Here is a 21,578-nt window from a genome sequence, read left to right on the forward strand (position 1 = left end):
GTAGAAGCCAGATGGTAAAAGGGTATCCAAGTAACACAAATATCCACGTCCCAGGAATTTACTCACCGAAGTATCTTGCAATTACTACTTATTCTAATTTTTAATTTTATTTATTTTGAGAGACAAAAACAGCATGAGTGGAGGAAGGTAGAGAAAGAAAAGAGAGAGAGAGAGAATCCCAAGCAGGCTCTGTGCTGCAGCACAGAGCCAGATGCAGGGTTCAACCCACTAAGCTGCAGAATCATGACCTGAATGGAAACCAAAGTCAGAGGCTCAGCCGATTGAGCCACCCAGCTCTGTGCTGACAGCTAGCTCAGAGCCTGGAGCCTATTTCAGATTCTGTGTCTCCCTCTCTCTCTGACCCTCCTCTGCTTGCACTGTCTCCCTCTATCTCTCAAAAATAAATTAAAGGGATGCCTGGGTGGCTCAGCTGGTTAAGCGTCCGACTTCAGCTCAGGTCATGATCTCACAGGTTCGTGAGTTCTAGCCCCACGTCAGGCTCTGTGCTGACAGCTCAGAGCCTGGATGGAGCCTGCATCAGATTCTGTATCTCTACACTGACCCCCCCCCCGCCCGCTCACTGTCTCTCAAAAATGAATAAACATTTAAAATTTAAAAAAAACATAAATTAAAAACATTTAAACATTTTTTTAATTTTTAAAAGAAAAGAAATATTTTCATCTGATACATTTAGTTACCTTGAAAAGTATAGTCAGTCCAATCTGTATATAAAATTTGCACCTTTTCTGTATATATAATATACACATATTTATAAAGACAAAGAACTAAAATCTTTTAACAAATGTCATCTCAAGTGGTAGATCTCACAGATTTTACTCCTTCATGTTGTTTTACTGAAGAATTTCACAAAAAAATTGCTAAAAACATATTGAATATGTATTAAAAAATTAAAACAGAAAAATAAAATCAATAAATTCAATTACATGGGTCTTTTAAATATAGAATATAAAATTTAGTATAGAAAGATTTATAAAATTGGTCATATATTCATGACCTTGGTCACCACAAACAAAATATAGACTATTTCCATCACTCCTTAAACAAAAAGTTCCCTCATGCCCCTCGTGCAATCAGTCCCTTCCTCCACACCCCTGCCTGTGGGTATCTGCAACTGGATGGTTCTGTTTTCAAGTCTGTCGCACACATGGAATCATACTGGATGTAGTGTGTAGTTTGGTTTCCTACTCAGCTATTGTTTTTGAGATTTATCTAGACATTACACTAAACTGTGTGTATCACTAGTTTAATCCTTTTTACTGCTGAGTAGTAATTCCATTATGTAAGCATATAAATAGCTCATTTTTTAAAATATAATTTCTTATTTCAGCAAGAAGTCAAAGACAACCTTCTAAGCATAGATGACTGGGGGTCATCAATAGATGACTGCAATAGAAATGCAATTCCTTGTACTCCCCATGAGGTGAGCTAAGTGATTATTTATTGTCTAACTAATGTACACAAGAGTTTTAGGCACCAGTCACTTATTCAGGTGAGTGTTCCTAGAATTCATTAGCAAGCCCAGAAGCTTAAAAATAACAAGGGAGCTTCTCAAGGTCAACTATCTAAATATGATATACATCATCTAAGTGATGAGGTGAATGCTCCTGTTGTGTCCTGTGAGCAGAATGACTCATAGCTGTTCATGACAGGAATGGAAAGAAAGATGAGCTTTGGCTTTTACTTAAAGTAAAGAACACAAGTGGGAAAAAAAGTAGCTATCAATGTTGTTCTCATCCTTTCAATTCCCCCAAAAAAAATCACACCTACATGTGAACTTCCCACTGCTTCTTTAAAGAACAGAATGGCAATATAGGAAAGAAAACTAAACATTCAAAGGTCTACAACTGCAAAAGAAAAGAGCTGCGAGATAACAGAGTAACATATCAAACAATTACAAAGTGCCAGGCAGAGTGGATGTTGGGGACACAAAGGTCAAGAAGTTACTGGAGGGGCTATTGTTAAGAGCAGCAAAATGGGAAAAGACATACAGAGACCGACACCTGGGAACCAGAGTGAGATTAAGAAATTCAGAAGTCCAAAATAGGCTGCAGGGTTATTAAAAAAAAAAATCACACTGGCAAGAGAAAGCTTCTGAGAGATTACATGATCAAGCCTTCTCCAGTAATACGGTGAAGTAGATACCACCCTGAAAACCCCTCTGCTAATAAACGAAAATATTTGATAAGGTTGTTCTGTCACTTATTTAAATGAAAACTTATACAAGAAAGACCAGAGCATCATTTCCATGCCTGAATAATCCCTAACAATGCATTATCTACTATTCTCCAAGATTAAACACTAAAGAATGGGAAGCTTTCCACCTGAGGGAGTAGATACAAGGGGAAACTGAGGGTTTAGCAGGGTGAAGAGAGGTATATGTCTTAATGATTAAGGATAACCAGCAAAAACTATAAGGCAAATCAATGTATTAAATAAGAAATAATTTATCTCAATTTTCATTAATACCCAGAATAAAATGCACACTAAGTTGCTGAGTGTTAAAGATATTAGTTAAAAAACAACTTAGTAAACAAAGTTCTTTGGAAACAATGGAGAAAACTTAAACACAGTCTAATAACTAAACAATAATGCGGATGGGGCACCTGGGTGGCTCAGTCTGTTGAGAGTCTGACTCTTGATCTCAGCTCAGGTCATGCTTTCACAGTTTGCGGGTTTGAGCCCGGCTTTAGACTCTACACTAACACTGCAGAGCCTGCTTGAGATTCTCTCCCTCTCTCTCTCTGCCCATCCCCTGCTTGTGTTCACACACATGTACTCTCCTGCTCTTTCAAAATAAATAAACCTTAAAAAAAATGCTACTGAAAATTTACTGTTCATTTTATGGAGTATAAAAAAGTTATTGTGATGGCATATCAAAATGCACTTAAATTTTTAGAGATGCATCAAAGTATTCAGGTATGAAATGTTTGCTTTCCAATATATTCGCAAGTAAGAAATACTAGATGAAGTTAGTACAGTAAAATGTTAGTACATTAACTGTTAACCAGTATTTTGGTGATTCATTATGCTATTTCCTCTATTTACATGTATATCTGAAACTTTTAATATAATAAAAACTAAAACAAGGCTCTGTACTTTCTCACTAATAACTACATACCTCATTCAGTTCTTTCTTATCCATGTTATCCATGTGAATTTTGGTCCAGTATTTGTCTAGCAGAGTAGCATAACTATTTAGAGGTCGATACCAATTTCCTCCACAGCTCAAGAGTCTGTATGTCAAAAAAAAAAAAAAAAAGAATTACACAAACTCCCAATATTATTCCTTAGTTATGCCTCTAGTTAGCCCTTGCTAGACATCATCTTATATGTGAATAACACTCACAACCCCTTCTGGGGCCAGATACTCATATGTTGGGCTCACAGGGCAGAAAACAAATGAAAGGCTGCCAGCTGACCCAAGTTTGACTCTTCTTAAGAGGAATACAGCTTTAACCAAGTTATTTTCTTTCCTTTTTATCTTATTCCTCCATATATTTTATTTTTTTTATTTCTTCTAAATATATATTATCAAGTTAACATACAGTGTATACAGTGACCTCTTGATTTCTGGGGTAGGTTCCCATGATTCATCACTTACATACAACACCCAGTACTCATCCCAACAAGTGCCCTTCTCAATGTTCATCATCCACTTTCCTCTCTCCTCCAGACCCCTCCTTAGCTTGTTCTCTGCATTTAAAAGTCTGTTATGGTTTGCCTCCCTCTCTCTCTGTTTGAAACTATTTTTTCCCCTTCCCTTCCACCATGGTCTTCTGTTAAGTTTCTCAAATTCCACATTTGAGTAAAAACATATGATATCTGTCTTTCTCTGACTTATTTCACTTAGCATAATACCCTCCAGTTCCATCTATGTTGTTGCAAATGGCAAGATTTCATTCTTGTTACTGCCAAGTAGTATTCCATGGTATATATAAACCACATTTTCTTTATCCATTCATCAGCTGATAGACATTTGGGGTCTTTCCATAATTTGGTTATTGTTGATAGTGCTCCTATAAACATTGGGGTACGTGTGCCCCCTTTGAATCAACACTCCTGTATCCTTTGGATAAATTCCTAGTAGTGCTATTGCTGGGTTGTGGAAGAATTCTATTTTTAATTTTCTGAGGAACCTCCACACTGTTTTCCAGAGTGGCTGCACCAGTTTGTATTCCCACCAACAGCACAAGAGGATTCCCATTTCTCCAGATCATCACCAACATCTATTGTTTCCTGAGTTGTTAATTTTAGCCACTGATTAGTGTGAGGTGGTATCGCAATGTTAACCAAATTATCTTCTAATCACTGCAAATGATTCTATCAGATATTTTGATCTTTTTTCTTAATTAAAACAAAAAATTTTTTAATGTTTATTTATTTTGAGAGAGAGAGAGCACAAGTGGGGAGGGTCAGAGAGAGAGAGGGAGACACAGAATCCGGAGCAGGCTCCAGGCTCTGAGCTGTCAGCACAGAGCTTGATGCTGGGCTCAAATTCACAAACCGTGGGATCATGACCTAAGTTGAAGTCAGACACTTAACAGACTGAGCCACCCAGGCGCCCCTATCAGGTGTTTTAATTTTAATAGCATGTTTCTCTTCCTTAAGACATAACTTTAGGAAAGAGAAAATATAAGCCATGGCCCCTAGCATTAAAAATTAGTTCACTGCTGGGACACCTGGGTGATTCAATTGATTAAACATCTGACTTTGGCTCAGGTCATGATCTCGTGGTTTGTGAGTTCAAGGCCTGTGTCAGGCTGTGCTGACAGCTCAGAGCCTGGAGCCTGCTTCAGATTCTGTGTCTCCCTCTCTTTCTGTCCCTCTCCCACCTGTGCTCTCTGTCCCTGAAAAATGAATAAACTTTGGGGTGCTTGGGTAGCTCAACTGATTAAGCATCTGACTTCGGCTCAGGTCATGATCACACGGTCCATGAATTTAAGCCCCAGGCCAGGCTCTGTGCTGACAGCTCAGAGCCTAGAGCCTGCTTTATATTCTGTGTCTCCCTCTCTCTCTTCCACTCTGTCTCTCTCACAAAAATAAACATTAAAAAAATTTTTTAAACGAATAAACGTTAAAAAAAAATAAGTTCACTGCTTATTATGAGAAGCTACTATATGAAAATTATTAAAAATTTCAAGAAGGATTAAACACATACTCTGGCCAAGCCACAAGCTTACACCCAGGCCACTTAATATAATCCTCACAACAACTTGCTGAGGAGATGGCACCCTACTTTTCTTCTAATGCATAAAGAGAAGGAGGATGGGTGCCTGGGTGACTTGGTTGAGTGTTCAACTTCAGCTTAAAACAACAATCTCTCGGTTTGTGAGTTCAAGTCCCGCACCGGGCTCTGCGCTGACAGCTTGCAGCCTGCTTGGGGGGGAGAGAGAGAGAGAGAGAGAGAGAGAGAGAGAGAGAGAGAGAGAGAGAGAGAGAGTGTGTGTGTGTGTGTGTGTGTGTGTGTGTGTGTGTGTGTGTGTGTTTCTCTCTGTCTGTCTGTCTTTCTCTCTGCCCTTCCCTGGCTCTCTCTCTCTCTCAAAAATAAACATTAAAAAAAAGTTTTTTAAGATGAGGAGGAGAGTAAGGTCCCTTGATCACTCAACTAGGACTATAAATGGAAGAGACAAGAACTGAATTCAAGTCTGTCTGACACCTTTCTATGATGTCCCTAGGCTTTCTGAGATATGATCGTAGCAGCAAAGAACTTCACTATCTCTATGAGTGAAACTAGAGTTTATCCAAAGAAAAAAAAAAAGCAAGGCCTAGCAAAGTGCTCCTTGAGAACTGTGAGGTTAACTCCACCCTCCATCTGTAAAATGTTCACTGAGGCAAACACTAATTTAACCACTAAATATACTGTGACATGAGTGTCATTCTTAGGCAGTTTAAGACCTTGGGAAAGCTGTAAAAATACAGACTAGCATTAGGAAATAAACCACTTCCTCCATGTTGCTATAAAATATAGACAAGGACACCGGCTTTGGCTCAGGTCAGATCTCACGGTTCGTGGGTTCGAGCCCCGTGTCGGGCTCTGTGCTGACAGCTAGCTCAGAGCCTGGAGCCTGTTTCAGATTCTGTGTCTCCCTCTCTCTCTGACCCTCCCCTGCTCCAGCTGTCTCTCAAAAATAAATAAAAAGCATTAAAAAAATTTAAAAAAATAAATAAATAAAATATAGACAAGGACATATACTAAATTTACTTCGATTTTATTCCTTTGTTGATGCTTAGATTCAGTTTTTTTAATTGGTTAAAATTTATAGGTCATCATCATCACCATTATCACAACTAGCCATCAGCTGGGCACTTATTATGTGACAAGTCTTTAATGTAAGTTATTTCATTTAATCTTTACAACTTACACCACATTGTAAAGTAGGTACTGTTAGTCCCATAATTATCAAACGAGCAAGATACACACAAGTACAAAATGCCAGTGTCAGGACTCAAACCCAGCATTGTCTGACAATAGTTCCACTGGTGATTATCTTTGAAAACATGAAAACAAGATATAGTTTTTAAAAATTGGATATTTTTAAGTGGCAAAAAAAAAAAAACCCTCTCATTTTCTGATTTAACTATCTCCATTTAAAATAGATGTGAAGGGCACCTGGGTAGCTTAGTCAGTACAATATGCAACTCTATCTCCAGTTGTGAGTTCAAGCCCCACGTTGGACACAAAGCCTACTTAATTTTAAAAAAAACTACAGAGGCACTGGGGTGGTTTATCCGATTGATCATCTGACTCTTGATTTCAGCTCAGGTCAGGATCCCAGGTTTGTGGGATCAAGCCCTGCATCATGCTCTGTGCTGAGTTGGAATCTGCTTAAGATTTTCTCTGTCTTTCTCTCTCTGACCCTCTCCCCCACTAGGGCGCTCTCTCTAAATATTAAAAAAAAGAAAAAGAGCTCCAGCAATCAAAGACAAATGGTGTAAAGACAGGCAAATGAACAATGGAACAAAATATAGATACAGAATCAGATGTTTTTAAGAATAAATAAGGAATGAAAAGGTTGGATCTGTCATCAGTTTCAACTGATCTTAGTTGGACCCCTTGAGTGGGCCCAGGAAACTCTATTCCAAGGGTTTTGGACTCGGCATTCTAGTGTGGGAACATATGACAAAAAGGCTCCATAGTGGGAATAGAAAGGTTAATTGAACATACCTCCTAGTTGCAAAAAACTGAAATCCAGGAGCCACTTTCAGACAGTCACCTTGGCCAGGAATCAAGAGCTCTCCATTCTCCAAAAGAGGGATCAGCACAGAAACCTAAATCACAAAACCCCACTGATCAAGCTATTAAAGCAGAAGTAACAACAACAACAACAAAATCCTCCTATCCAAATGATAAGCACATCTGTAAAGGAAACCTTAGTTCTCAAAGCATAAACTGGGGCCAAAAGGCAGGTTGGAATGTCTGAGCCACCTATACTCCAAAAGAATGATTTATTCATTCAACATTCACTAAGTGCCTACTATGGACTAGAAACAAGCCAGACACTAAAAATCCAGGCACGACTGAGGCTTTACAGAATAGCATCTGATGGAATAGCCATGCAAACCACCATACAGCATGATCAGTGTGACCCCAGGGTTGAAGATAGAGGGTGGCTATGAATCAGAATGGAATGGTATAGAAGCAGGGCAGTAAAGCCATCCCAGAGGTAATGATATTTCCTTAGTCTTAAATGTGAGCAGGAGTCAGCCAGGTTTCGTGGGAGAGAAATGGCACATAAACTCCATATAAAAACATTCAAACGGATAAAAGTCTTTATTTCTAAGAGCATATCATGAGGGGATTCTGTTGTTAGGGCAGAATGTGCATATGAAGTAGTGGAAATCTATAAAACTTAGAGATAAATGACCAAGGGTCTCCTGTGCTGACTAGGAGACATCAAACTTGTGGCCTGTTAACTGTGGCAGAAAAGGCTGTTCAGAGAATGAGGAGATGGGTCCCATTCTGGACACCTTGAATTTCCACTGGCTAAGGGACATGCATGCAGAAACTTTTTGAGAAAGGGGTAGACTAGACATATGGATCTAGGTAACATGAGTTTACAGAGGAAGCTTAAAAAGAAAAACCAGGGGACGCTTGGGTGGCTCAGTCGGTTAGGTGTCCCAACTTTGGCTCAGGTCATGATCTCACAGTCTGTGGGTTCGAGCCCTGCCTCAGGCTCAATGCTAACAGCTCAGAGCCCAGAGCCTGCTTCAGATTCTGTGTCTCCCTCTCTCTCTCCGTCCCTCCCCCACACACTCTCTGTCTCTTTCAAAAGAAAATAAAGACATAAAAAAAAATTCAACAAACAAACAAAAAAAAGAAACAAAAAAAGCAAAACAACATAAAACAAAACAAAAAGGAGATAGAGACAGAGACCCTAGAACATGGTAATCAAATTATGAGGCCCTATGTGGGCCAGTAATTCTGTTACACCTTTACTTCATCAGACTGTAAAATCTTCACAATACACATGTATTTATAGCTACTCCTACCCCTCATATTTCCCTAAACCTACACAAACACACACATATACACACTCTCACATCATTCTCATTTCCAAAAGGGGAAAGTCCATATGCAGGTACTTTAGGGTTCATGATAAAGAAAAGAATTAAAATCAATCTCAAGAAAATCTGCCCAAAGGAAGAATTTTCATTCTGCAATACATTTTTTTTGGTCATACTTAACCAAATATAGAGGAAACATGGACTGCCTGCATAGCTATTTTGATACACACAGAAAAGTAATCTTCTAAAAACGAAAATACAAATTCAGTAGATTTTCCTTAATGATACTTAATGATAAAAGATCATCTCTTCCTTCCTCTGTCCTCAGCTCACTGCTCTATGGATGCCATAGCTAGGAAGCAGGGTCTCAAAGTTCTCAATGTATCTGTAACATGGGCATGATGTTTCCCACAAGACCTATTCTTGGAAAGATTATAAAACTAGTCACATATTTAACTAAAGGAGGAAAAAGCTATAGTGAAATTGGTCACATATCCGATTACAGTAGTTCCCCCTTATCCACACCATGTATGTTTCAATACCCCTGGTGGATGTTGGAAATTGTGGATAACGCAGATCCCTAAACATACTTTTTCTTACACATACATACCTATGATAAAGTTTATCTTATAAACTGGCAAGGTAAGAGACTACCAATAATAACTAATAGTAAAACAGAATAATTCTAACAATATACTATAAAAAGATGTGAATGGAGTCTCTCTTTCTCAAAGTATCTATTGTACTGTACTCACCCTTCTTGTGGAGATGGAAGATGATAAAATGCTTACGTAACAGTGAGGTGAATGACCGAGGCACTGTGATGTAGCGTCAGGCTACTACTGACCTGACGATGCAGCTGAGGAAGATCATTTGTTTGAGAACCATGGGTGACCACGGTAACTGAAGGGCAGATAAGGGGGTACTACTCTACTGAATGAAACAGTACCTGCAGAATTTTATCAATTTTCTATCAAAAAAGAGACCAGCCAAGAAATCCTACCTCAAACCAGATTAGGTGGGTAACCATGAACAGCTTCTTGCAAAACATACCATCCCTAATCAAACACCTATGTTATTTAAGTCATTTCCCAGAATCACTACTAACAAAGTGCTCTTCAAAGACAGAAAAATCAAATAATTAGTGAGATGACATACCACATCTAAAGGGGCATAGTCAATATCCTCCAGAAGGATCCAATGTCCCTTTGTGGCTGCCTGTGTCAGGGTACCAGGTTGCCACACAAACTCTCCTGGGACATCTGTGCAGCGATACATTCCCAACAGCATCTATAGGAAGAGGATAAAGTAATTACTGACACCACACATCTGAGATACCACTTGCTATAACCTTTGATTAATTCTGTTAAACTTCTATATGGCTATAAACAGGCACTTGAGGTTTTTACACCTTGGTCCCATCAGTTATGAGGAAGACCAATAACTATTCTCACATCTCCTTAGAAAAAACAATACTTTAATGCAAACATTTATAATCATGCTAACTCACCAAAACTTTCCATTTCTTAATTACCTTACTGTCGGTCTGATCTCCAAGCTGGACTTTAAGAAGCTGAGGGGGCTTCCTTCTACCTGTCATTGCACTTAAGTATTCAACTAAGGAAGTTTTGCCACATCCTATTGGTCCTTCCAGCAACACAGCATTCTGAGAAGCCACTGCCATAGCCAGCGTCTGAAGATTTTTGCAGATTGAATCAACCAGCACATAAGACCTAAAGGCCAGCTCTTGTTCACGAGAAGAACTTCTATTACTAGCCTAAGAAGGCAAGAGAAAAATAAAAGGCATGTCACAGTCTTTCCTCCAAAGGGTACACATTAATTTCTACAATGCTTCCACTGACCTTTACATAAACCTCTAAATTAGTAGTATCAGAACTATAATAACAATAGGTAGGTTATTCAAAATAAGGTTATTTTCCCTTTTGACAGAATTTGCTAATAAATTTAAGGAAAGTCTCCCAAAGTTTAAGAAGCCAAAAACGTTGGCACATGAGGGATGGGGGCAAACCTAATCTCATGAGTATATTTTTGTTTTTCTTCCTCTAGCCACAGTCTAAGATTTCATTATCTAAGATCAATAATGCACACAATAGGGGTGCCTGGCAAACTCAGTCAGTAGAGCATGTGTCTTGGTCTCAGGGTTGTGAGTGCAAGCCCCATGTTGGGCGTGGAGCCTACTTAAAAACTTAAAAAAAAACCACACACAATACATTTACAGATCAGGGAAATCAAATCAGGGAAATATAAACACTAAAAGGATGTTTTGTATTATAAAATTGTTACATTTTGGGGGTGTAATAAAGAATAATGGCTTTTTAAAAGTGCTTTTCCTTTATACACATATACTGAAATATTCAGGCATGAGATGATGTGACATCTGGGAGTTGCTTCCCAGATGGTGTAGGGAGAGTGTGCAGCAGTATAAATGAAAGATAATTAACCATAAATTTATAATTACTGAAGCCAAGTGATGAGTACATGGGGCTTCATTACACCACTGTTTCTACTTTGCAGTATGTTTGATATTTTCCATACCAAATGTGAAAAATAATAAAAATGCTCCCCATGTTTAATGGATAGAGTCTTAGCCTTGCAAGATGAAAAAGTTCTGGAGTTCGTTTACACAACAACATGAATACATTTAACACCACTGAAGTGCACATTTAAAAATGTTTAAGATGGATGGGGTGCCTGACTGGCTCAGAGAGTATACAACTCTTGATCTCAGGGTTGTGAGTTTAAGCCTCAGGGTGGGGGTAGAGTTTACTTATAATAAAAAAGTTTAAGATGATAAATGTTGTATTTTACTGCATTAAAACGAATTTCAAATAGTAATGTACCTAATATAACATAGAAAAAAATCTCTTGGAAAAGTGGAATTTTAAGAACTTTTAAGAAATAGTAACTTCTCAAACACGGCTAGTCTCCTATAGATATATGAGGACAAAATGAGATTCAGGGCTGGAAGTTTTTGAACTCTCTGCTGTTACTCTCAGCAATTTAGCAGGCAGGCTAGGCCATAGCACCATCCTGTCCTTCTGCTCCAGTGCCTCGCCACTGCTGCTCAACATCAAACCTATCACAACTAGAATCTTTCCCTATGTTAAAATTCTAACGCTTCAAACCGTATCTATGTGAGAAAAATGGTTAGGATTTGAGGGACCTTAGTGACTAGAGGGAAACACAAGGGCCTATGGAAGTGCTGGTGTCCTAGTGCTGGTTACATAGATATATTCAGTTTATGAATAATCATCAAGCTATACATTTAAGATGTGCATATTTTTAATGTATGCTTTTTTTTTTTAATTATACTCCCCAATGGACAATTCAATGGTTCAAGGAATGACTCAGGACTTGTTCCAAAAAGAGCCTGACCATCACACAAAGTGACAACTGACTAAAGACTGGCTCCCAACAGTTTCAGATTACAGAGCTATATTTTGATCTATAAGCAAAGTGTGGGTCTGGAGCCATATTCTTGGAAAGAAGCTCATTTCATATGACAGGGAGAAAGCTCACTACAGTTACTAGTCTCTCACCTAACAAGAAAAAGAATATCCTGATAGAAAGAGGTTGTTGGGAGTTATAGCTGGGCCTAGCACTGTCTCTACCAAAGGGGAGCCCAAGGGTCTCCAGGCCAGTCATTCTGCCTTTATTTTACATAAATATGGTATCACAACATGCACTACCCAACTTCACAGAGTTATTATGGCAAGTTAATAAGAGAATACAAGGAAGTGATTTGCTAAAGTTAAAAGCATCACATAGGCATCATCAGACATTCTAATTTAACATCAAAGAACTATCAGAGAAGAGGACCCTGGGTAAATTTTCCTTAATCTGTTCTGAATAGTTCTGTAAATGGAACAGCAATTTGGAAAACTCAACTTGGCTCACACCTATAACACAGAGTCCGCCAAGGGGAAAAAACACACTCAATGTTTAAGAGGGGAGAATAGGGCACACACCCTACTAATGCCAATATACCTGCTCTCCAAGGGCTGGTGTCTGCACAGACAGCACCACGCCACAGACAGCAGTCACCCTGGAAGAGAGGTCAGCTGAAACAAGATGGCCCTGTAAGTACTGCAGCTCCTTCTCCTTACGCCAAAGGGAGGCTTCTGGATTAGCCAAAACCAAGGCCTTTTCCAAGTCCTGCAGCTGGGCCTCTTCTAGTAATCTGAGGAAAATGAGGATTTCATCAGTTACTTTAATGCACAGTAAGGCCACAGCCACATCAATATCTCCAGGAATCCTCCTCCTTACCTCAACCTGAAATGGATCAATTCCTCACTATTAAAAATCTTCTTAAGGAATGATAACTTGTGTTCTTCATTCATACAGGTGACCAAAGCAAGGCAATTAGCTGTGTACCTGGAGAAAACCAAAGTATATATAAATTCAGGAAAAGCAACTGATTCAAGAAGAAAATGTGCTAGCCAACTAAACATTAGAAAAGGAAATCTTAGGAATGCCCAGCTGGCTCTGTTCATAGAGCATGAAACTCTTGATTTCAGGGTTGTAAGGTTGGGTATAGAGATTACTAAAAAATTAAATTAAAAAAAAACTTTAAAAAGAAAAAAAGGAAACCTTATAGAATTAATATAATACATTTTAATACATTTGAGAGTAGAAAATACAAATCAAGTATGACAGATTCACCTGACAGAACTTGAAAAAGGTGGAATTCCATTAGTATCATCTCATTTTCCACTGAGGAGATGCATGACTAAGGAAAGGGAATAGGAACCCAAAAGCCACCAGAACAAAAATAACACATTTTCTATACTTTCCTTTCCCACCTCATCACAGAATTCTACACCCCCTCTACCATCCCCACCCACACTTGAAGCACCAGAAAATTCCAGGAGCTACGCACCAGCGGACCAAGGTGTCATGGCTCCTGAGGAGAGGGACACACACACTCCAGTCCCAGAGCTCCCGGAACACAGACTGCTCGTGCTGCAGAAACTTGTAAGCTGCTTCCATTAGGTCCCGGAGCTTCATCCGCCTGCGCCCATAGCGGACAGGATTTGAATCTGAACTCTCTAGGAAAAGTCTTTGAAAGACTGGGGAAGTGTCCTTGAAATACCTCAGGGCAAACCTTCAGAAAGAGAAATTTCTTTCATTTGTTGGTGAAGATTTCAAAGTATACATTTCCACTATGAGACAGATCAGCAGAATACAACAGAATTTCCAAGGGTCTGAGAATAAAGAAACAAATAATGAAGCTACTTAGTCCTTGACTGTATCCTGGTCAAGTTCAGGAACCAGGACAATGGCATGAGATGCCTAACTAAGAGAATACAAAAACCACTTATTACAAGTGTTTTCTACTAAAAATGCACGAGTTTTCAACAAACATTTATTGACCTCACACTAGGATCCAGACACTGTTAAGTTCCAGGGGAATAAAACCAAGGAGATACTTTCCTTGAGGAAGACAGTCACTTACAGAAACAACAAGAGGCACAAAGAAAAAAGACTCAGCTGAATCAGGGGGAGTCAAAAAGAGATGGTTGGGTTGCATCTAAAGAGATGAATAGATTTTCGTGGAACACAGAAGGAAGGCAGTAAGACTAGAAAAGATGGACAGAAAGAAGGAAGAGAGCTCTTTATATATTTTTTGGATATTAATCCCTGATTGGATACACAATTTGGAAACATTTTCTCCCAATCTTACATTGTCTCTTCATTCTTGTGTCCTTGGCTGTGCTGAAGCTTTTTAGTTTGATGTCCCATTTGTCTACTTTTGTTTTTGTTGCTTATGCTTTTGGTTTCATCCAAAAAAATCATTGCCAAATCTAGTATTATGAAGCAGTCTCTTCCATCAGCCTGTTCCAGAGTTGCAATCTTTTACAATGACTCAGTGAACTAGTGGTAAGTAGCAGAATCTTCAGGAGCTCATTGGGAATGTGGCAGAGCAGCTGTAGGGTCCATTCGAATCTGCTGCCCACAGCAACTTGTACTGAAGCACCACGGGAATATACCCCACATCGCTGGCTCAATCTATCCCCAAACACAGAACTATTATGGGAGGGGGAGAGAATGAGAACTCAGGAGATGGGTGGGAAGGCTTAGACTTCTATAAGCAAGTCAGGCAAACAGAAATAGAGGCTTGGTAAGTTAACACTCATGATATTCTGAAGAACAAGGAAAATGGGACTCAGAAGATTCAGCTGTGGCTCAGAAGAGACCTGGCTAGGATGCCTGGGTGAATCAGTCGGTTGAGTGACCAACTCTAGATTTCAGCTCAGGTCATGATTCAGTTTGATGGTTTGTGAGATCCAGCCCCATGCATCAGGCTCTGTGTGAACAGCGCAGAGCCTGCTTGGGACTCTCTCTTTCTCCCTCTTTCTACCCCTCCTCCATTCACACACATGCGTACTACCTCTCTCAAAATAAATAAACTTAAAAAAAGAAAAAGGAAAACCTGGCAGAGTGAGAAAAAGAAGAGAGACTTAAGAGGTAATATCCCAAACTATTAGTAACAGTTATCTCTAAAAAGTAGAATTTCAGGGTGAAATTTCAGGACTTCCACTTTTTACAATTCTGTATTGTTATTATTTAAATATATTACCTTTGTAATTAAAAAAAAAAAAACAGGACTTTTTTTCCTCCACAAGGATGCTGCCAAAGTACAATAATTCTTTGGTGGGGAGAGGCTGGTATTCCACTAGCTCAGAGGCAGCTGATGTTGGCAGCACATGTGAAACTAGCAGGCAGTAACAGAGACAGAAGTAGCAACCAAGTGGTCAACCTGATACAGGGTTGACCTCCCTTCTTGGAGGAAGACCAGGGGAAATAAGCAGAGTACACTGGCAATGGCCTACATCCGTGTGGTCAGTGCAAGAAAGACAATCGTGGTCCACCATAAACATACAAAGGCGAAACTAGTCAATATTCTCTCCCAAACTTACTTGACTACTTGCTTTTCTTTAAAGACCCATCATTTTCAGAGAGTGCCCTAAAATTCTGATATAAGTAACAATAAAGTATTTTTAGGCAGAGAATAACATGATCAGTTTTATCCTTAAAAACATCCAAAGACTGAGAAGACGGTCTCTTTCCCGAATAAAATAGTATAAGGTCTAAAACACAACAAGAAACACCACCCAGTTAAACATCTAATCTTGGATGAGCCACTCGAGCAACTCATCAGTCTTTCCAACATCCAGAAGTAAGACTTGTGGTCCAGCTCTGGCTCTGACACTGAGAGCTATTTAGTTTACTTCTCTAAAGATTTGAAATAAGGCTAACAGTGACTTAAGATGTTATAATATTAAGATTAAAGGGCCACTGACTGGTTCAACTGGAAAAACATATGACTCTTGATTTTAAGCCATCAGTGAAGAGCCCAATGTGGGGCATGAACTCACAAACTATGAGATCATGACCTGAGCCGAAACAGGTGTCAGATGCTTAACTGACTGAGCCACATAGGTGCCCCCAAAAGTAAAATCTTTTGGGGAGAAAAAAAGAACTTGGAATCCTAACTAATACATTAGAATAGAGAAAGAATCAACAGACCAGGATTATTCTCACAAAGTCCTGACAAAGAATTTGCCAAAGAATAAAATGTGTTCAAAGATTCTAGAATCAAAAACAGTAATGAACAAACAACAAAATGATAATTATGTGAAGTAAAAGATGTGTGAGCTGACCTTACTGTGGTAAATATTTCATAATATATACATGTATCAAATCACTATGTTTTCTACCTTCAATGTATACAATGTTATAAGTCAATAAAAAGATACCTCAATTGAATCTCAATAAAGCTGGGGTTGGGGGAGCAGGAACCCAGTAATGAACAAACAGTATAAGCAAGTATAGAAAAAGAAGTGTTTAAGGGGCGCCTGGGTGGCTCAGTCAGTTGAGCGTCTGACTTCGGCTCAAGTCATGATCTCATGATTCGTGCGTGGGTTTGAGCCCCGCATCAGGGTCTGTGCTGACAACTCAGAGCCTAGAGCCTGTTTCAGATTCTGTGTCTCTTTCTCTTTGCCCCTCCCCCTGCTCATGCAGTTTCTGTCTCTTTGTCTCTCAAAAAATAAACATTAAAACAAATTTTTTTAACTATTTAAGACTACATGGAAGCCCCCAAACAACACTTTGGGCTCAGAAAGAGGTATATACCAGTAAATGAGTAAATAGCAGGCACTAGGAGCCTGAGGAAAATGAGTAAATAGCAGGCACTAGGAGCCTGAGGAGCTTGACTGGGATCCTTCTCTCCAGTTTTTTCCCCTAGATTTTCATTGCCATCCTATTTCTTTTGTCTTCATTCTTTCTCTCCTCCCTCTTCCTCCACAATCTGCCACAATACAAAACTTTCTCTGATTTCCAAGAGAAAAGCATTCATTCTTCTTTAATGATTTTCTTGCTCCCCTTAAGTATTGGCTCAGGCCTCTATTAGCATTATATTCAACTGTTTACAAAACGTACGACCCATTATATTTATGACTTTCTTTTAATTTTTAATTTTTTTATGTTTATTTATTATTGAGACAGAAACAGAGCATGAGTGGGGGAGGGGCAGAGAGCGAGTGAGACACAATCCGGAACAGGCTCCATGCTCTGAGCTAGCTGACACCACAGAGCCCGACTCAGGTCTCAAATCCACAAACCGTGAGATCATGACCTGAGCCAAAGTCAGACACTTAACCAACTGAGCCACCAAGGCGCCCCTATATTTGACTTTCCTACCACCACTTACCTCCATGATAAGGTAAATGGCCCCAAAAAAGGTCTTCTTATATCTACTGAATGTAAGACTGTATCCTATCTAAATATATTTGGTATATCCCAAACACATTAAGTATATTTCCTCTACAGAGGAAATTTAGGGCACATGCTGAATTAATTAGCTACAATTTTTAAAACTGAAAATCAAAATCTCATTCTATACCATTGTCTATAGTTTATTTTACACTGTGCATTGATTCATTTACACAGTTTTTTTTTTTAATGGCTTGTTTTTAAGTTATTCTATCACTCTATCGTAAACCACATTATATAATTTTTGGAACAAGGTGGGAGTGTAAATAAAATATACTGCCTTGGTAAAATAAAAAGAAGAAAAAGTAGGGGTGTGCTCTGTGCTCACATGCATTTAGAACATAAAGTGCGAAACGGATGTTAACTGATCCATCATTTGAATGATTCTCAAACACAATCCAGAAGCACTCCACCACAATGGCTTAGGAGAAATGGGGGTTTGAGTTACCCATACATCAATTCTATATAGTGCATACAGGGCAGTGAGAACACCTTATGAAATGGTAACACAGTCACGTACATCTAAATTTAAAGCACTAAGTGAGGCCACAATCTCCAATCTCAACCCTCAGTCAACCCACAGCATATGTTCCTAATTACCACGTATGATGATGATATTTGCTGTGTATCTTCCAGTTCCATTAAACTGGGTCCACTTCCCCCCTCCCCTTTTAGGAAAGCTCATCCAGGATGCCTGCATGGCTCAGTGGGTTAAGTGTCCGAGTGCGGCTCAGGTCATGATCTTGAGGCTTGTGAGTTCAAGTCCTTTGTCAGGTTCTGTGCTGACAGCCTGGAACCTGCTTTAGATTCTGTGTCACTCTCTCTCTCTGCTCCTTCCTCCCTAGCTCGCTTGCGCACACTCTCTCAAAAATAAATAAAGATTAAAAAAAAAAGGAAAGATCATATAAATTACGGTTTTCTGCCAAGCTTTCATTTCTTATTCCCTTCGTTCAAGAACCAGATTATAGAGATCACACTTCCAAAAAAGCTGAAGTTGGTGAAAACTAATAAATAAGGGATAGACATAAAAAACACTCTTATTAGTTGCATAGATACTATTCAAGTTTAGAGTGAAAGTTCTTTATCTTCTCAATTAAAAAAAAAAACCTCTAATACTCATTGTGCTGGCCCTCTGACTACTCTGTACTAATGATATTTTGCTATTAATTTAAAAGACAAAGGCAGATAGAGTGGCACGTGCCGGTAGCCCCAGGTGTTTAGGTGGATGAGGCAGGACTGCTGGACTCTAGCTCTGGATTGCAGTGCACTGTGCTGATCTGGTGTCCACAATACATTTGACTTCAATATGGTGACGTCTCACAAGTAGGGGACCACCAGGCTGCCTAAGGAGGGGTGAACCAGTCCAGGCTGGACACAGAGCAGCTTAAAAGAGAAATACATTAGAATCCAGTTCTAAAGCAACTTTTCACAAAACTGCTTTGGACAGGTCATTATAGAAAGTTAGAAAGGACACCAGAGCTCTTCTAACCTCCCCTTCAGCTGCTCTAGCAAGCAAAAAATTACATCTATCTGAAATGGATGCTGTTAAGAGCCTCAGCTGAAACTTTTTAAATCTGCTTTACCTCACCAGATCATACAAATCTTGAAGCCAAAGAACACAACTTAGCTAGTTTTCCAGACTGGTCTTAATGGCCAAGACTTAAAAGAAACCTTGTAATTGGTCACTAAACTGAGCCAGATAAAGGGATTCTGTTGTGATTAATTTTTATAAAACAGTACCACTTATCTTCCTTCTTTCCTGTATTTCCCCTCTTCTCAGCTCAAACCCCTTTACCTCCCAGGAGAGAGCAGGTTCTACTATACCTCAAGGAGAAAAGTGAAGAATAAAACTGTTACTCAAAATAAAACTGTTTGTTACTCACGGGAGGACATCAGGATGGTTACAAATGAGTTTGCTCATAGACACACACAGCCTCTCATGTAGATCGTGGTTGATTTGGCCTCCAGCTTTAATGGCTTCAGCATTCCTTTCCAACAAATCCAAAAGAAGAGGGCGCAGCTGGCGACCAACCAGCACAGTACAGTCTTTATCCAGAAGTAATTGTGCTAAGGTACTCAGGATACACTGGCGATCTTGAGGTGTCCACACCTGAGAAAAAGGCAAAACAATGAATCTGTGTAAATGCTACTCATTAGCACTGCTGCAGAAGTGCAAAAGTCCTAGCTTAGAATCAAAACATCCAATTTCCAGACTTCATAAATAAATTTATCTTATAAAACACAAAAGGGTTTTATAATAGAAGAGTACTAGTAATTTAATGTAAAAGGCTGTTACAAAGAAGTTTCAGTTCACTGAGGTTTGAGGATGAAGTGAACTACACAGTCTCATATTGCTAGTGTGCATGCAGGTCTATACAACCCTTGCTGCCATCGAGACAGCAGGTTTAAACTACCTAAGGGTCGTACCCAGCAAGTCCAATGCTATGAATTTATCCTATGGCATTTCACACAAAATGGTTATCTATTAAGCGTGCAGCTTGAGCCCAATCTAAATACCACATGCAAAAATATCTCTAAAGTTCTCTCTCAGAAAAGGTCACCTTACATGTGAGCTCTTACAAAGTCTTCCAAATTATAGGGCATTCACTCATAAAAACACCTAGTTTTTTGTTTGTTTGTTCGTTTGTTTGGGGGGGGAGGGAGAGGGAAAGAGGGTGAGAGGAAGAGAGAGAAAAAGGGAGAGAAGGAGAGGGTGGGGGGGGGAGGAGAAGGAGAGGGAGAGGGAGAGACTCTTAAGCAGGCTGCACACCCAGAGCAGAGCCCCATGCGAGGTTCCATCTCATGACCAAGAGATCTTGACCTAAGCCGAAATCAAGAGTTGGATGCTTAAACAACTGAGCCACACAGGTGCCCCCAAAATTCCTATTTCTGAACAGAGCACTAACTGGGGAAAGGGGTTGAATTGGAACAATTTCTACAAATATTAGTCCTGCAAGGAAATTTAATGGATTGGGTCATAATTCACAGGGGCATGCTATGACATTTTTAACTACTGAATGTCCCTATAAACAAGCCCTCTAAAGATACCATTCAAAAAAGAAGATAGTAAGTGGTTATACTGTGAAGAAAAAGAAACACATCACCTACAAAATGAATGAAAAAAACCCTGCAACCTATTGGACATGTTATATAGAAACAGATACTTGTGGACTGGGAAAAAAGCTTCCAGACAGAATATCATTTTATGAACTTTCTCTTGGAAAGGTAATCTGGAAAACTGGGTTAGAAGAATCAGATATTTAAAAAAAGAAGAGGGGCACCGGGTGGCTCAGTCGGTTAAGCATCTGACTCTTGATTTCAGCTCAGGTCATCTCAAGGTCATGAAATTCAAATCAAGCCCTGGGGGGGGGGGGGTCTGTGCTGGATGTGTAACCTGCTTAAGATTTTCTCCCCTCTGCCCCTGAGGGAGATGATGAAGAGGAAGGGGCGCCTAGGTGGCTCAATGGGTTAAGCATTTGACTATTGATCTCAGCATCCTGAGTTCCAGCCCCACTTTGGGCTCCACGCTGAATGTGCAGCCTACTTGAAAAAAAAAGATATTTAGTCTTTTTTTTTTTTTTTTAAGTAAGCTCTAACCCAATGTGGGACTTGAACTCACATGCTTTATGTGCCCTCAGTGTTTAACATTAAAACAAAGAGTTGTACCAGCTTACATCTACCAGCAATGTCTGAGACCTCTGGTTGCCACATAACTTCACTGCCACATAGTACAGTCAGTTGAAATTTTAGCCATTTTAAAGGAGGGGGAGTGGAATCCGGTGCCTTTATCTGAATTTCCCTGATGCCAAAGATGTTGAGAAATGTTTCAAGTGTTTAATGGCCATTTATCATCTGTTGTGATGTTTGTTCAATCTTTTATCCATTTTTAAATTGGGTTGTTCACACATTAACTGTGATACTAGCTATTAAGTTTTTGTAGATGCCCTGTATCTGCTTGAGGAAGTTTTATTCTATTCCTAACTTGTTTCTGTTCTACTTCTCGCTTGTTTTTCTTGAGTGGGCTTTGGTAGTTTGTATTCTTCAACACTGATTTGACCTATATTGCTCATATTAGTCACTTATCTTTTTCATTATTTTTAATTTTTTTTTTTTTTTGAGAGACAGAGACAGAGTACAAGTGGGGTAGGGACATAGAGAAAGGGAGACACCAGGCTCTGAAGCAGGCTCCAGGCTCTGAGCTGACAGCACAGAGCCTGACACAGGGCTCAAACTCACAGACCACAACTGCAAGATCA

General features: G+C 39.4%; 1 protein-coding gene across 1 annotated transcript in view; it reads right to left on the bottom strand.

The window, feature by feature from the left end:
* Positions 1-21,578, bottom strand: part of MDN1 (midasin AAA ATPase 1) — a 167,775-nt gene that overhangs the window by 139,173 nt on the left and 7,024 nt on the right. The window contains exons 2-9 of the mRNA XM_029943195.1: positions 19,206-19,432; positions 13,427-13,651; positions 12,814-12,921; positions 12,535-12,727; positions 10,061-10,303; positions 9,685-9,816; positions 7,187-7,290; positions 3,140-3,254 (exon numbers count right to left, since the gene is read on the bottom strand). Coding sequence (XP_029799055.1) covers positions 3,140-3,254; positions 7,187-7,290; positions 9,685-9,816; positions 10,061-10,303; positions 12,535-12,727; positions 12,814-12,921; positions 13,427-13,651; positions 19,206-19,432 — 1,347 coding nt within the window. The remainder of the gene's footprint in view (positions 1-3,139; positions 3,255-7,186; positions 7,291-9,684; positions 9,817-10,060; positions 10,304-12,534; positions 12,728-12,813; positions 12,922-13,426; positions 13,652-19,205; positions 19,433-21,578) is intronic.

The sequence above is a fragment of the Suricata suricatta genome, chromosome 7 (genome assembly GCF_006229205.1).
Source record: "Suricata suricatta isolate VVHF042 chromosome 7, meerkat_22Aug2017_6uvM2_HiC, whole genome shotgun sequence".
NCBI lineage: Eukaryota > Metazoa > Chordata > Mammalia > Carnivora > Herpestidae > Suricata > Suricata suricatta.